Here is a 14,499-nt window from a genome sequence, read left to right on the forward strand (position 1 = left end):
AAGTTCTGCGCACCCCAAGAGCAGCCGGTGGCAGGCGGGGAACGCCGGGTTTGGGACACGCGCGCACGGACACGCGTGCCCAGGGATGCTGGAGCTGTCACTCACCGCATCCTTCATCCCTCCCTCCTTCCCTCCCTCCTCCTCTCCCTCCGTCCCTCCCTCCCTCCCTCCCGCAGCAGCTCCCGGGCATGGTGTGCTGCAGAGCCGCGGGTCAGGCGCCCGCAGCCTCCGCCGCTTCTCCTCCACACTGAAATCCCCGGGGGAATTTAAAAAAGAGGGAAAAAAGGGTTTTTTGCACAGCTGCCGGGCATTGGGAGCATCTCCCGGGATCAAGCGGGATCAGGCCAGGGAGTGATGGAGCTGCGGCGTTGGAGGATGCCCAGGGAGCAGCTCCCCGCTCGCCTCCTCCTCCTCTTCCTCCTGGCCGTGGCCTGGCTCTGGCTGCCGGCGGAGGGGCGGAGGCCCCCCCGGCCTCCCCCATGCCCCCCGAGCTGCTCCTGCACCCGGGACACGGCTTTCTGCGTGGACTCCAAGGCCGTGCCCAAAAACCTGCCCCCCGAGGTCATCTCGCTGTGAGTACCGGGGTGGGGACAGCGGTGGGGACAGCGATGGGGACAGCGTCACATCGCAGGAGCGCAGGGCTGGCAGGGGCTGGAGGGGCAGGGACAGCCCTGATGTGCTGCACAGGGGGACAAAGGGGTGGCAGGGCGGGGTCCGGGAGCAGGAGGAGGCTGGGGACAGCCCGGGACACGTCCCTGTGTCCTGCGGTGCTGGCACACGCAGCCATCCATCGGTGCCAAGCAGAGCAGGGCTGCAGCCTGTCCCCAACGCGACCTTGGGCAGCAGAACCCCGGGGGGACACGGCTGTGACTGTGGGGAGCAGAACCCCGGGGGGACACGGCTGTGACCGTGGGGAGCAGAACCCCGAGGGGACACGGCTGTGACCTTGGTGACCACGGCCCCAGGGGGACACGATTGAGGAGGGAGGGTGATGATGATGATGGAGGGTCCCTGGGGACAGGGCTGTGCCCCGGAGCCTGGCATGGGGAAGTGTGGCAGGTGGGGGTGTTTACAGCTGGGTAAGTGTGTTTACACAGCTGTTTGTGTGTGTTACATCTGTGTGTGTGTTACACCAGTGTGTGTGCTTGCACACCTGTTTGTGTGTGTTACACCTGTCTGTATGTGCTTACACACCTGTTTGTGTGTGTTACATCTGTGTGTGTTACACCAGTGTCTGTGTGCTTTCACACCTGCTTGTGTGTGTTACACCAGTCTGTGTGTGCTTGCATACCTATTTGTGTGTGCTTACACACTTGCTGGTGTGTGTTACACCCGTGTGTATGTTACACCTGTGTGTGTGTGCTTGCACATCTGTTTGTGTGTGCTTACACACCTGTCTGTGTGTGTTACACCAGTCTGTGTGTGCTTACACACCCATTTCTGTGCATTCACACACATGTGCAAGCACGTGGCCCCGGGCCAGGGGCTGCCGCAGGGCGTGGGCATCCTGGGGTTGGTGCCCTCCGTGTCCCCACACAGGGCAGGGCGGCTGCTGGGGTCCCTGTGCCAATGCCAGCGCCCCTCACGGGCTGCCCTGGCAGGCAGCAGGTGACACCCAGCCCGTGCTGGTGGGCACGAGGGTGGCAGTGCCAGGCTGCTGCCGTCCCCTCTCCTGCAGCTCCATCTCTCCCGCAGGACCATGGTGAACGCGGCTTTCACGGAGATCCGGGAGGCGGCCTTTGCCCACATCCCCTCCCTGCAGTTCCTGTAGGTGCCCCCTTGTCCCTGGTGCCCCCCTGGTGCCCACCTGGCGCTCGCCATGCCCAGCCTGGCACTGATGCCTCCCCCTTCTCTTTGCAGCCTCCTCAACTCCAACAAGTTCACTCTGATCGGGGACAACGCCTTCGCCGGGCTCTCGCACCTGCAGTACCTGTGTGTGACACCGGGACAGGGACACGGGGAGGGGACAGGGAGGGGACATGGGGGACTCTCGGGATGGCCCCGTCAATGTCTGCTCCCATTCCAGGTTCATCGAGAACAACGACATCCAGGCGCTCTCAAAGGCCACTTTCCGCGGGCTGAAGTCCCTGACACACCTGTGAGCACCTGGGGGACACTGTGGGGGTGGCCCTGTCCCTTTGTCACTGTCAGGCATGTGTCACCTCCACAACCCTTCTTGTCCCCAGCTCCTTGGCCAACAACAACCTGCAGACGCTGCCACGGGACCTCTTCAAGCCGCTGGACATCCTGAGTGACCTGTGAGGCTGCCACGGCACAGGGGACACCGGGCTGGGACAGGGTGACATCCCCGGGGCTGGCACTTGGGCAGGGTGTGGTGTGCTGGGGGTGACTCGGTGCCATCCCTGGCAGGGATCTCCAGGACACTGAGATGGGAGAGGGTGACATCCTGGGGGGGACTCGGTGCCATCCCTGGCACAAAGCCCTGGGACACTGAGCTGGGGACAGGTGACACACCAGTGGGTGGCTGGGGGTGATGGTGCCATCCTTGCTAGGGACCTCTGGGACACTGAGCTGGGGAGAGGTGACATCCTGGTGGGTAGTGGGGGTGACTCGGTGCCATCACTGACAGGGAGCCCGGGGACACTGAGCTGGGGCAAGGTGACATCCTGGGTGTGTTTGGGTGTGACTCGGTGCCACCTCTGGCAGGGACCCTCAGCACAATGATCTGGGGCGAGGTGACATCCCAGTGGGTGCTGGTGCCATCCATCCTTGGCAGGGACCCCTGGGACACTGAGCTGGGGAGAGGGTGACATCCTGGTGGGTGCTGGTGCCATCCTTGGCAGGGAACCCCAGCACACTGAGTGAGGAGAGGGTGACACATTAGTGAGTTCTGGGGGTGACTCGGTGCCATCCCTAGCAAGGAACCCCGGGACACTGGGCTGAGGAGAGGTGACATCCCGGTGGGTACTGGGGGTGGTGACTCGGTGCCATCCCTGTCAGGGACCTCCGTGGCAACTCGCTGGCCTGTGACTGCAAGATCAAGTGGCTGGTGGAGTGGCTGGAGAGCACCAACACCACGGTCCCCGCCGTGTTCTGCAGCAGCCCCGGGCAGTTCGAGGGACAGCGGATCCGGGACCTGGCGCTCGGTGACTTCCAGTGCATCACCACGGGTAGGGCACCATGGCAGTGATGGTGCTCACAGGGGTCTGAGGGTGAGGGGAGAGACGAGGATCTGACTCCATGTTTCTGAAGGCTTGATTTATTATTTTATGATATATATTGTATTAAAATATACTCAAAGAATAGAAGAAAGGATTTCATCAGAAGGCTGGAGAAGAATAGAAAAAGAAAGAATGATGACAAAGGTTTGTGGCTTGGACAGAGAGTCCGAGCCAGCTGACTGTGATTGGCCATTAATTAGAAACAACCACATGAGACCAATCACAGATGCCCCTGTTGCATTCCACAGCAGCAGATAATCAATGTTTTCATTTTGTTCCTGAGGCCTCTCAGCTTCTCAGGAGGAAAAATCCTGAGGAAAGGATTTTTCATAAAACATGTCTGTGACACACCACCACCTGTCACTTGTCACCTCACTGCTGGGTGTTCAGACCTTCACTGCCGCCTCTCCCTGCTCCAGATTTCGTGATGCACCAGGTCCTGCCCTTCCAGGCGGTGTCGGCCGAGCCCTTCACCTACGCCAGTGACCTGTACGTGGCCCTGGCCCAACCCAGCGCCAGCAGCTGCTCCATCCTCAAGTGGGACTACGTGGAGCGCAAACTCCGCGACTTCGACCGCATCCCCGGTGAGGAACCGGGCTGGGGGTCCCCTCCTGGGCTGGGACCCTCTTTGGGATGCCCGGGCACTGGTGTGACTCCGTGGTTGTGCCACCAGCTCACTCGGCGGTGCACTGCAAGCCCATCGTGGCGCAGGAGCAGCTCTACGTGGTGGTGGCGCAGCTCTTTGGCGGCTCCTACATCTACCGCTGGGACACGGCCGTGGACAAGTTCATCAAGATCCAGGACATCGACAGCCAGAAGATCCGCAAGCCCAATGACATCGAGGCCTTCCAGATCGAGGGCGACTGGTACTTTGTCATCGCCGACAGCTCCAAGGCGGGCTCCACCAGCCTCTACCGCCTCAACCAGAACGGCTTCTACTCCCACCAAGCCCTGCACGCCTGGCACCGCGACACCGACGTGGAGTACGTGGAGAACGACGGCAAACCCCGGCTGATCATCTCCAGCAGCTCCCAGGCGCCCGTCATCTACCAGTGGAGCCGGGCCCAGAAGCAGTTCGTGCCTCAGGGCGAGGTGGGCGAGATGCTGGACGTGCAGATGGTCAAGCACTTCAGGGCCAAGCGGGAGCAGTTCCTGTGCCTCAGCCGCTACATCGGCGACTCCAAGGTGGTGCGCTGGGAAGGGCAGCGCTTCGTGGAGGTGCAGACGCTGCCGTCGCGCGGCTCCATGGTGATGCAGCCCTTCGCCGTGGGCCAGCGGCAGTACCTGGCGCTGGGCAGCGACTTCTCCTTCACCCACGTCTACCTGTGGGAGGAGGAGAAGCAGAAGTTCGCCAAGTTCCAGGAGCTGTCGGTGCAGGCGCCGCGGGCGTTCCGGGCCGTGCCGGCGGCCGATGTGCAGCTGCTGCTGGCGCCCAGCTTCAAGGCCAACACGCTGGTGTACCGGCACGTGGTGGTGGACCTCAGCCTGTAGCTGGCACCCCGAGAGCCACCGGACATGCATGAGCCCACCACCCCTTGTCCCACCCCACGTGCCGGCCCTCCACCTTCACCCAGCCCCACGGTGCCTCAGTTTCCCCACAGCGCTCCCGGGTTCACGCTGTGGGACGCCCCTTGCGCTGCAGAGCGTCACCCCTGGGGGGTGGAGAGGGTTTGGGGGGGGTCTTTGGGGTGGGAGATGGGGGTAGGAAAGGAGGGGGACAGCGGGCAGGGATGTGGTGGGAGGATTGGGGGGTTCCCAGGATGCTGAGGGGCTTTGGGATGGTCCAAAGGGGGTGGGATGGCCAAGGTGGATGTGGTGGCGTGGCCTGGGGAGGATGGATCTGAGGTGGATGCAGATGGGATGGTGAGGATGATGATGGGGGTGTCCTGGGATGGTCTGAGGATGCAGATGGGATGCTGAGGGTGATGATGGGATGCTAAGGATGATGATGGGATGCTCCAGGATGCTCTGAAGATCCAGATGGGATGCTGAGGATGATGATGGGATGCTGAGGGTGATGATGGGATGCTGAGGATGATGATGGGGTGCTCCAAGGTCAGCAGGATGCCCTGAAGATGATGATGGGGAGCTCCAGGATGCTCTGAGGATGAAGATGGGATGCTGAGGATGATGGGATGGGATGCTCCAAGGCCAGCAGGATGCCGTGAGGATGATGATGGGATGCTCCAGGATGCCCCGAGGATGATGACGAAAGCTCCAGGATGCTCTGAGGATGCAGATGGGATGCTGAAGATGATGATGGGATGCTCCAGTTTGCCCTGAGGATGATGATGGGATGATCCGGGATGCTCCGAGGTGGATGAAGCAGGACAGAGCAGTGCTCCAGGCCAGCAGCTCCTGTCCCTCTCCGTGCATGCCCAGCAGCTCCCCGTGCCCACGGCCCTGCTGCCAGGCAGGACCCAGCGTGCCAGCGGGGTGCCCGTGCCCACCAACCCCCCAATAAACACACTGTGCCCCCCAGCCCTGCCCGTGTGTCCTTCGCGTGGTGCCACCACCTCCTACCGACATTTCATGGTCCCAGGCAGAGGGAATTCCTCATTTTAGGGTGCACTTGGTGTTTTTTTCCAGCAGAAATCTTGGCCCACCTCAGTGTTTGCTCCATCCAACATTCTGCAGCCCCAGGCAGAGGGAATTCCTCATTTTAGGGTGCACTTGGTGTTTTTTTCCAGCAGAAATCTTGGCCCACCTCAGTGTTTGCTCCATCCAACATTCTGCAGCCCCAGGCAGAGGGAATTCCTCATTTCAGGGTGCACTTGGTGTTTTTTTCCAGCAGAAACCTCGGCCCACCTCAGTGCTTGCTCCATTCAACATTCTTCTGCCCCAGGGAGAGGGAATTCCTCATTTTTGGGTTCTCCTGACCCAAATATGGGGTTTTTTCCAACAGAAACCTTGGCCCACCTTGGTGCCTGATTTCTGCAGAGCCAGGGAGAGGGAATTCCTCATTTTTAGGGTGCACTTGGTGTTTTTTTCCAGCAGAAACCTCATCCCACCTCAGTGCCTGCTCCATCCAACATTCTGCTCCCCCAAGGAGAGGGAAATCCTCATTTTTGGGTTCTCCTGACCCAAATACGGGGTTTTTTCCAACAGAAACCTTGGCCCACTTTGGTGCCTGACATTCTGCTCCCCCAGGGAGAGGGAATTCCTCATTTTTGGGTGCACATGGGATTTTTTTCCATCAGAAACCTCCTCCCACCTCGGTGCCTGACATTCTGTTCCTCCAGGGAGAGGGAAATCCTCATTTTAGGGTGCTCCAGGCCCTACACATGGTTTTTAGGGTGTTTTTTCAGCAGAAACCTGGGCCCAGGGCGCTGGTGGGAAGCAGGAGGAGTTTCCCCAGGCAGGGGAGTCCCTGCTGGACTGGTTTGCCAGGGGAGCCTTTCCCTGGCTGCCAGGTGGATAAATATGCATGTGAAAAACCAGCAATTAAGAGCACAAATAAAGATCCTCTGCAGGGAACAGGCGGCCCCGGGGCACGGATGGGTTTGGGGAGAGGGATGGCTCTGGCAGGGCATTGCCACGTGGCCCTGCCTCAGTTTCCCTGGCAGGAAAAAGCAGATTTGGGAGCACTGCAAGAGGGTTCTGGCACTTCCATAGTAGTGGCCGTGACTGGGATGGAGAATCTGGGGAACTCTGGGTCAGTCTTGGAGCTGCAGGGCCTGGAGAGGGAACTCAGGCAGATTTTGGTTTTTTGGAGGCATCTTTCAGGACTCCACTCTTACACTTATCATCCTTTAGGGAGCCAAAAAAGCATCACATCCCCTCCAGACCCAAAAAAAATCCTTTAATATCAATCAGAGTGGCTTTCCCCTCCTTTCCCTAGTTTATTGATTTAAAAATTGTGTGTTTTAATATGTAGAAATATATGGATGAGGAAATTAATTTTTATGTTTTAAGGAGCATTTAATATATTAATGTAGTGATATTCGATATATATGGAGAATTTCAAACACAACATTTTTAGATATGTTTAGGATATTTATTGAAATTTAAAATATATATATGATTAATATATATGAAATATTTTATATATATTATATAATATATATAGATATACCGTATATGATATAAAATCAATATATAATATATTGATATTCGATAAAATTATAATATATAATATGATTATTCTAATTATTGATATAATTATAATATATATTATATAGTATATGAAACTTATTACAATATTGTTCAATTAATATATATTACATATTACATATTACATATTACATGTTACATATTATATATATTATATATTATATATTATATATTATATATTATATATTATATATTATATATTATATATTATATATTATAGAAATATATTATATATTATAGAAATATATTTATGTATATATTGATATATATTTATATAATGCATATTTATAGAATATGTGTTATATAAATATATTGATATTTAATATATTTAGGCAATTTATAAAATGTTTTTATTTTATAAAGCTGTGACTCACCGCTCCACCCGTGGGTCACTTTTAAGGGGCCCTGTTGCCCTTTTAAGAGGCTCTATTGCCCTTTTAAGGGCATTGCCCTTTTAAGAAGCTCCGTTGCCCTTTTAAGACCATTGCCCCTTTAAGAGCGGCCGGTGGGGCCCGGACCGCGCGTGCGCGGCTCGGTTGCTGCAACTTTCAACTTTTGGGATTCGCTCCCTCGGGGTTCGGGGGGAATTTGGGGGGATTTGGGAGCTCCCGGGGGGCGCAGCACCGCCACTCCCGCCCGGCACCCCCCGAGCCTTCAGCCCCGGCCGCGCCATGGTGTCCTGGATCCTCAGCCGGGTGATTGAGTGAGTAGGGGTCTGGGCGGTGTAACGGGAGGAGGGGGCGGGGAGGGTGGTCACGGGGATCCCCCATTCCCGGTCCCCCCATTCCCGGTCCCCCCATTCCCGATACCCCATTCCCGGTCCCCCATTCCCCGTCCCCCCTCCCGCTGTTCCGTTAACGGGGCTCCCCGTGCTGGGCTCGCAGCGGGGACCACTCCGAGAGGCCCCCAGCGGAGTTTGGGCGCCCGACCCCAAATTTTCCTATGGGGGTAACCAACACTCCCCCCCAGCCGTACCACCCCCCAAAATGGGTCCCAGAGCTGCTGCTGGGCCTCCCGGCCCGGCCTGGGCAGGGTGGGCACCCCAGCACCACCCAAGGGTGGGGGTCCCCTGAGGAGGCCCTGCCCCAACCGGGGGGGTTCCTGCTATGAGGATGCCCCCATTTCCTGGGGGGAGTCTCTGCTCTGAAGGTGCCCCCATTTCCTGGTGGCATCTCTGCCCACAGGGTCCCCCCATTTCCTGGGGGGGGGGGGTCTCTGTTCTGAGGGTGCCCCCATTTCCTGGCGAGGTCCCTGCCCAGAGGATCCCCCATTCCCTGGAGGGGTCTCTGCCCAGAGGGTCCCTGCCCACAGAGTCCCCCCGTTTCCTGGTGGGGTCTCTGCTCTGAGGGTCCCCCCCATTTCCTGGCGGCGTCTCTTCCCAGAGGGTCCCCCCATTTCCCAATTCCCTGGCGGAGTCCCTGCCCACAGGGCCCCCTCATTCCCTGGTGGGATCCTTGCCCAGAGGATCCCCCATTCCCTGACCGGCTCTCTGCTCTGAGGGTCCCCCCATATCCTGGGGAGGTTCCCTGTTCTGAGGGTCCCCCCACTTCCTGGCAGGGTGTCTGCCCACAGGGTGCCCCCATTTCCTGGCGGGGTCTCTCGGGGTCCCTGCTCTGAGGGTGCCCCCATTTCCTGGCAGGGTCCCTGCCTACAGGGTGCCCCCATTTCCTGGTAGGGTCTCTGCTCTGAGGGTCCCTTCCCAGAGGGTGCCCCCGTTTCCTGACCGATTCCCTGGTGGGATCCCTGCTCAGAGGGTCTCTGCCCACAGGGTGCCCTCATTCCCTGGCAGGGTCTCCTCTGAGGGTCCCTCCATTTCCTGGCTGGGCCTCTGCTCTGAGGGTGCCCCCATTCCCTGGCAGGGTCTCTGCCCACAGGGTGTCCCCATTTCCTGGCAGGGTCTCTGCTCAGCGGATCCTCCCATTTCCCAGGGGGGTCCCTGCCCAGAGGATACCCCCATTTCCTAGCGGGGTCTCTGCTCTGAGGGTCCCAGCCCACAGGGTGCCCCCATTCCCTGGTGAGGTCCCTGCCCACAGGGTGCCCCCATTTCCTGGCGGGGTCTCTCGGGGTCCCTGCCCAGTGGATTCCCCCATTCCCTGGCGGGGTCCCTGCCCAGAGCAGGGACACCAGGTGGGTTTTTGCGGTGCTGGCGCCTCCCTCAGCCCCAGCACCGAGCCTGGCACCGGGGACCGAGCCCGCAGGGAGCAGCCCGGGCCCTGCCCCGCCCGGACAGGTCGGGCCGGTCCCGGGGCTGTGGGAGGAACATGGCCGAGCCTCCTCGGAGCCTCCCGGGCCGCTGTCCCGGGCTCGGCTCGGTTCTGGAGGGGCTCCGGGCCGGGCTGCGGCGCCGGGCCCGGTGGCTCTGCTGGGCCGGGCTGCTGCTGCTCTACGCGGGCTGGCCGAGCTGCCTCATACCCCCCCTGCGCTACAGGCTGCTCTTCGGGATGCTCTACCCGGCCTACGCCTCCTACAAGGCGGTGAAGACGAAAAACATCCGTGAATACGTGAGTCAAGTGCTTGAGGAGCCCTTTTCCTGGGGCTCCAATCTCCCCCTTTTCCTGGGGCTCCAATCTCCCCCTTTTCCTGGGGCTCCAGTCCCCTCCTTTTCCTGGGGGTTCCAGTCCCCTCCTTTTCCTTGGGGCTCCCGTCCCCTCCTTTTACTTGGGGTTCCAGTCCCCTCCTTTTCCTGGGGGCTGCGGTCCCCTCTTTTCCTAGACCACAGTCACCCCCTTGAGTGAGTTGGGGCTCCAGGCCCCCCTTTTCCTGGGACTCCAGTCCCCCTTTCCAGTCCCCAGTCCCCCTTTCTGGGGTTCAGCCCCTCCTTTTCCCAGGCTCCAGTCCCCCCCCCCGTTTCCCAGGCTCCAAGTCCCCCCTTTTCCCCAGACTCCAGTGTCCCATTTCCAGAGTTCAGCCACCCTTTTCCTGAGTCTCCGGTCCCCCACTTTCCCCAGATCACAGTCCCCCTTTCTAGGGCTCCAGTCCCCCTTTCTGGGGTTCAGCCACCCTTTCTGGGGCTCCAGTCCTCCCCCCATCTTTCCAGGCTCCAGTGTCCCCTTTTCCCTGAGCTCCAGTCTCCTTTTCCCAGGCTCCAGTCCCCCTTTCTGGGGTTCAGCCCCCCTGATGTGCTCCCTGTGCTCCCCAGGTCCGATGGATGATGTACTGGATCGTCTTCGCTCTCTTCATGACCGCAGAGACCTTCACCGACCTCCTCATCTTCTGGTGAGCCTGGGGAGGGACTCTGCTGTCCCAAACCCCCCCAGATGTGTGGGGGGACCATGAGGTGCCTTTGGACCCCCCATCTCCTGCCTTCTCACCCAGGCTCCCCTTCTACTACGAGGTGAAGATGGCTTTTGTCATCTGGCTGCTGTCCCCTTACACGCGGGGGGCCAGCCTGCTCTACCGCCGCTTCGTGCACCCTGCGCTGGCCCGCAGGGAGAAGGTAAAACCCCAAAGTCCGGGGAGGTAAAACCCCAAAATCCGGGGAGGTAAAACCCCAAAATCCGGGAAGGTAAAACCCCAAAATCCGGGAAAGTAAAACCAGAAAATCTGAGGAGGTGAAGCCCCAAAATCCGGGGAGGTAAAACCCCAAAGTCAGGGAAGGTAAAACCCCAAAGTCAGGGAAGGTGAAACCCCAAAATCCGGGGAGGTGAAACCCCAAAATCCGGGGAGGTGAAACCCCAAAATCCGGGAAGGTAAAACCCCAAAATCCAGGAAGGTAAAATCCGGGGAGGTGAAACCCCAAAATCCGGGGAGGTGAAACCCCAAAATCCGGGGAGGTGAAACCCCAAAGTCCAGGAAGGTAAAACCCCAAAATCCAGGAAGGTAAAACCCCAAAATCCCGGGGTTCTGGGGGTCCCCCTGCCCAGCCTGGGGGAAGTCAGCCCCTCCTTGAGTTGGGGTGGTGACAACCCGGGGATGTGGCATTGCTCCAGGTCTTGGGAGGTGACAATGCCCTGGGACATGGGCATGCACTGGTGGGGTTACACTTCCCTGGGAGTGACAGTGCCCTGGGAGGTGACAATGCTCAGGGAATGCCTCAGGACATGGCATTGCCCTGGGAGGTGACAGTGCCCTGGGACATTGCAATGCTGTGGAAGGTGACGATGCCCAGGGACATGGCATTGCCCTGGGAGGTGACACTTGCAATGCCCCAGGATGGTGATGGTGCCTCAGGTTGTTATGATGTCCCTGGAGGTGACAATACCCAGGGACATGGCATTACCCTGGGAGGGGACAGTGCCCTGGGACATGGGCATGCACTGGGGGGTGACAATGTAAAGGGAACTCAGGGAATGCCCCAGGTGATGGCATTGCCCTGGGAGGTGACAATGCTCAGGGAATGCCCCAGGTGATGGAAGGTGACAGTGCCCTGGGACATGGGGATGCATGTGGGGGTGACAGTGCCCAGGGACTTGGCATTGCCCTGGGAGGTGACAGTGTCCTGGGAGGTGACAATGCTCAGAGACATGGTGATCTGTTGGGGGGTGACAATGCTCAGGGAATGCCCTAGGACATGGCATTGCCCTGGGAGGTGACAGTGTCCTGGGAGGTGACAATGCTCAGAGACATGGTGATCTGTTGGGGGGTGACAATGCTCAGGGAATGCCCTAGGACATGGCATTGCCCTGGGAGGTGACAGTGCCCTAGGAAGTCACCATGCCCAGGGAGGTGACAATGCCCAGGGAGCCAGCCATGCCCCAGCGGTGACCCTGCCCAGGCCACCCCCCTGCCCTGCCATCACGTCCCCGTTTGTCTCTCAGGACATCGACGCGTTCCTGGTGCGCGCCTGCGAGCGCAGCTACGAGACCGCGCTGAGCTTCGGCAAGAGGGGCCTCAACCTGGCGGCCACTGCTGCTGTCCAGGCAGCCACCAAGGTACCCAGCAGGGTGACAGAGGAGGGTGACACCCCCTGAGATGGGGTCTGACTGTCCTCTCCTGTCCCCGTGCAGAGCCAGGGCGCGCTGGCCGGGCGGCTCCGCAGCTTCAGCATGCACGACCTGCGCTCCCTGACCGAGCAGGCCCCCGTGCACTTCCAGGACCCGCTGTACCTGGAGGAGCAGGAGGGCCTCCAGCAGCCCCTGGGTGAGCAGCTGGGTGGTCACAGAGAGGGGGGACCCAGCAAAGCCCATGGTGGCCGTGCTGGAGGTGGCACGTCCCCTCTGTCCCCAGGGCTCCGCTACGAGAGCGAGTCGGACGAGGAGGAGCTGTGGTCGGACTCGCAGGTGTCCCCCTCGGCGTCCCCACGCCGGGATGCCAGGCCCCTGTCCCGCTGGCAGAGCCTGAGAAACCTGAGGAAGAACCCAGGAAAAGAGGTGACATGGGAGGGGGACACACACTGGGGCTGTGGGGCTGCCTCAGGGTGTCCTGACCTTGTCCCCGTCCCTTTTCCCTGCCCAGGGCTCCTGCCGCCCCCAGCGCAGGACCAGGAGGAGAGCGGCTCTGTCAGAGCAGGAGAGCTGAGAATGCCAGGAAACCTCTGCCAGGAGTCTGGACAGGAATTTGCTGCTGCGGCATCAGGAGGGACCTGTGGCTCTTGGCATCCCCTGGGGTGGCTCCTTGTGTCCCCAGGGTGGCTCCTGGCATCCCTGGGGAGGCTCCTGGCATCCCTGGGGAGGCTCCTTGTGTCCCCAGGGTGGCTCCTGGCATCCCTGGGGAGGTTCCTTGCACCCCTGGGGAGGTCCTGGACCCTTGGGGTGGCTCCTGGCATCCCCAGGGTGGCTCCTTGCACCCCTGGGGAGGCTCTTGCACCCCTGGGATCCTCCCCCTGTAAATCCCTTCCACGTGGCCCCTGGAGGAGGGGGAGCAGCTCACCCCCAGCCCCCCCAGCTCGGCGCTGGCGCCTCTCCTGTGGGGTCTGGCCCCTCCTTTTCCCCCATGCCATGAACACTACAGGCTCCCCCCCCTTCTCCTGCTGCCATGGTGCCTTGTTCACAACATTCCTCTTCCCCTGGGAGCCAGCAGTGCGTGTGCCTTGTCCCTCTGAAGCCAAAGCCACGGGCCCTGCCTGGGCCCCCCACCAGACACAGACTGACACCCCCATACTTGAGCCCGGAGCACTGGGCAGCGCACAGCTTTTAACATTCCCCTCTCCCAAAAAGAGGGTTTTGTACCTGGAGAAGTAAATGTTTGTTTCAGACTTTGGGAGGCAGGAGTTGTCCCCAGTGCCGTCCCCTTCCACAGAAGCTTCCTGAGATTGGTTTTTCTCTTGGAGGAAGCTCTGGAATCCATCTGGACTCCTCCAGGGCTTCTCCCAGAGTGTTTCCATCATTGTTCCAGGATCCCAGGTACAGGCTCAGACTCTTCCAGGAAAGTTTCCTGAGATTTTTTTCTTTTAGAGGAAGCTGTAGCCTCAGGGATTCTCCAGGCATCTCCCCAAGCCTTTTCCCCACATTTCAGGTTCCAGAATCCCCAATAGCATCGTCCAACTCCTCCATGGAAGCTTTCTGTGTTTTTTTTTTTTTTTTCCTTTGGAGGAACTGTACTCTCAGGGATCCATCCAAGACTCGCTCCAGACATCTCCCAGAGCCTTTCCCCCACATTTCAGCTTCCAGAATCCCCCATAGCACCCCCTGACTCCTCCAGAGAAGCTTCCTGAGATTTTTTTCCTTTGGAGGAAACTGCACCCTCAGGGATTCTCCAGACATCTCCCAGATCCTTTCTACATATTTCAGGCTCCAGAATTCCCAATAGCATCCTCCAACTCCTCCATGGAAGCTTTCTGCGGGTTTTTTTTCCTGTGGAGGGACTGTACTCTCAGGGATCCATCCAAGACTCCCTCCAGACATCTCCCAGAGCCTTTCCCCCACATTTCAGGTTCCAGAATCCCCCATAGCACTCACCAATTCCTCCAAGAAAGTTTCCTGAGATTTTTTTCCTTTGGAGGAAGCTCAGGGATCCATCCAAGCTCCATCCAGGCATCTCCCAGAGCCTTTCCCACATATTTCAGGTTCCTGAATCCCTGATAGCATCCCCTAAGTCCTCCAGGGATGCTGCCTATGAATTTTTCCTTTGGAGGAAGCTGCACCCTCAGGGATCCATCCAGGATCCCTCCAGGCATCTCCCAGATCTTTCCCCCCTATTTCAAGTTCCAGAACTCCCGATAGCACCCCCTGACTCCTTCAAGAAAGTTTCCTGAGATTTTTCTCCTTTGGAGGAATCTGTACTCTCAGGGATCCATCCAAGATCCCTCCAGGCATCTCCCAGAGCC

The 14,499-nt window shown here is 58.8% G+C and overlaps 2 protein-coding genes across 2 annotated transcripts; both read left to right on the plus strand.

The window, feature by feature from the left end:
* Positions 1-164: 164 nt before the first annotated feature.
* Positions 165-4,851, plus strand: LGI3 (leucine rich repeat LGI family member 3). Its single transcript, XM_054294636.1, has 8 exons — positions 165-572; positions 1,696-1,767; positions 1,861-1,932; positions 2,027-2,098; positions 2,187-2,258; positions 2,962-3,131; positions 3,602-3,766; positions 3,856-4,851. The coding sequence occupies exons 1-8, from the start codon at positions 355-357 to the stop codon at positions 4,671-4,673; spliced, it is 1,659 nt and encodes a 552-aa protein (XP_054150611.1). The 5' UTR covers positions 165-354; the 3' UTR covers positions 4,674-4,851.
* A 3,070-nt stretch (positions 4,852-7,921) lies between these two features.
* REEP4 (receptor accessory protein 4) lies at positions 7,922-12,752 on the plus strand. The gene is made up of 8 exons (XM_054294647.1): positions 7,922-7,998; positions 9,724-9,796; positions 10,435-10,511; positions 10,611-10,731; positions 12,053-12,166; positions 12,242-12,386; positions 12,462-12,604; positions 12,690-12,752. Exons 1-8 carry the CDS (start codon positions 7,967-7,969, stop codon positions 12,750-12,752), a joined length of 768 nt encoding a protein of 255 aa, XP_054150622.1. The 5' UTR covers positions 7,922-7,966.
* Positions 12,753-14,499: the final 1,747 nt, after the last annotated feature.

The sequence above is a fragment of the Melozone crissalis genome, unplaced genomic scaffold (genome assembly GCF_028551555.1).
Source record: "Melozone crissalis strain CALT ecotype California unplaced genomic scaffold, PUWL_Pcris_2 ptg000295l_1, whole genome shotgun sequence".
NCBI lineage: Eukaryota > Metazoa > Chordata > Aves > Passeriformes > Passerellidae > Melozone > Melozone crissalis.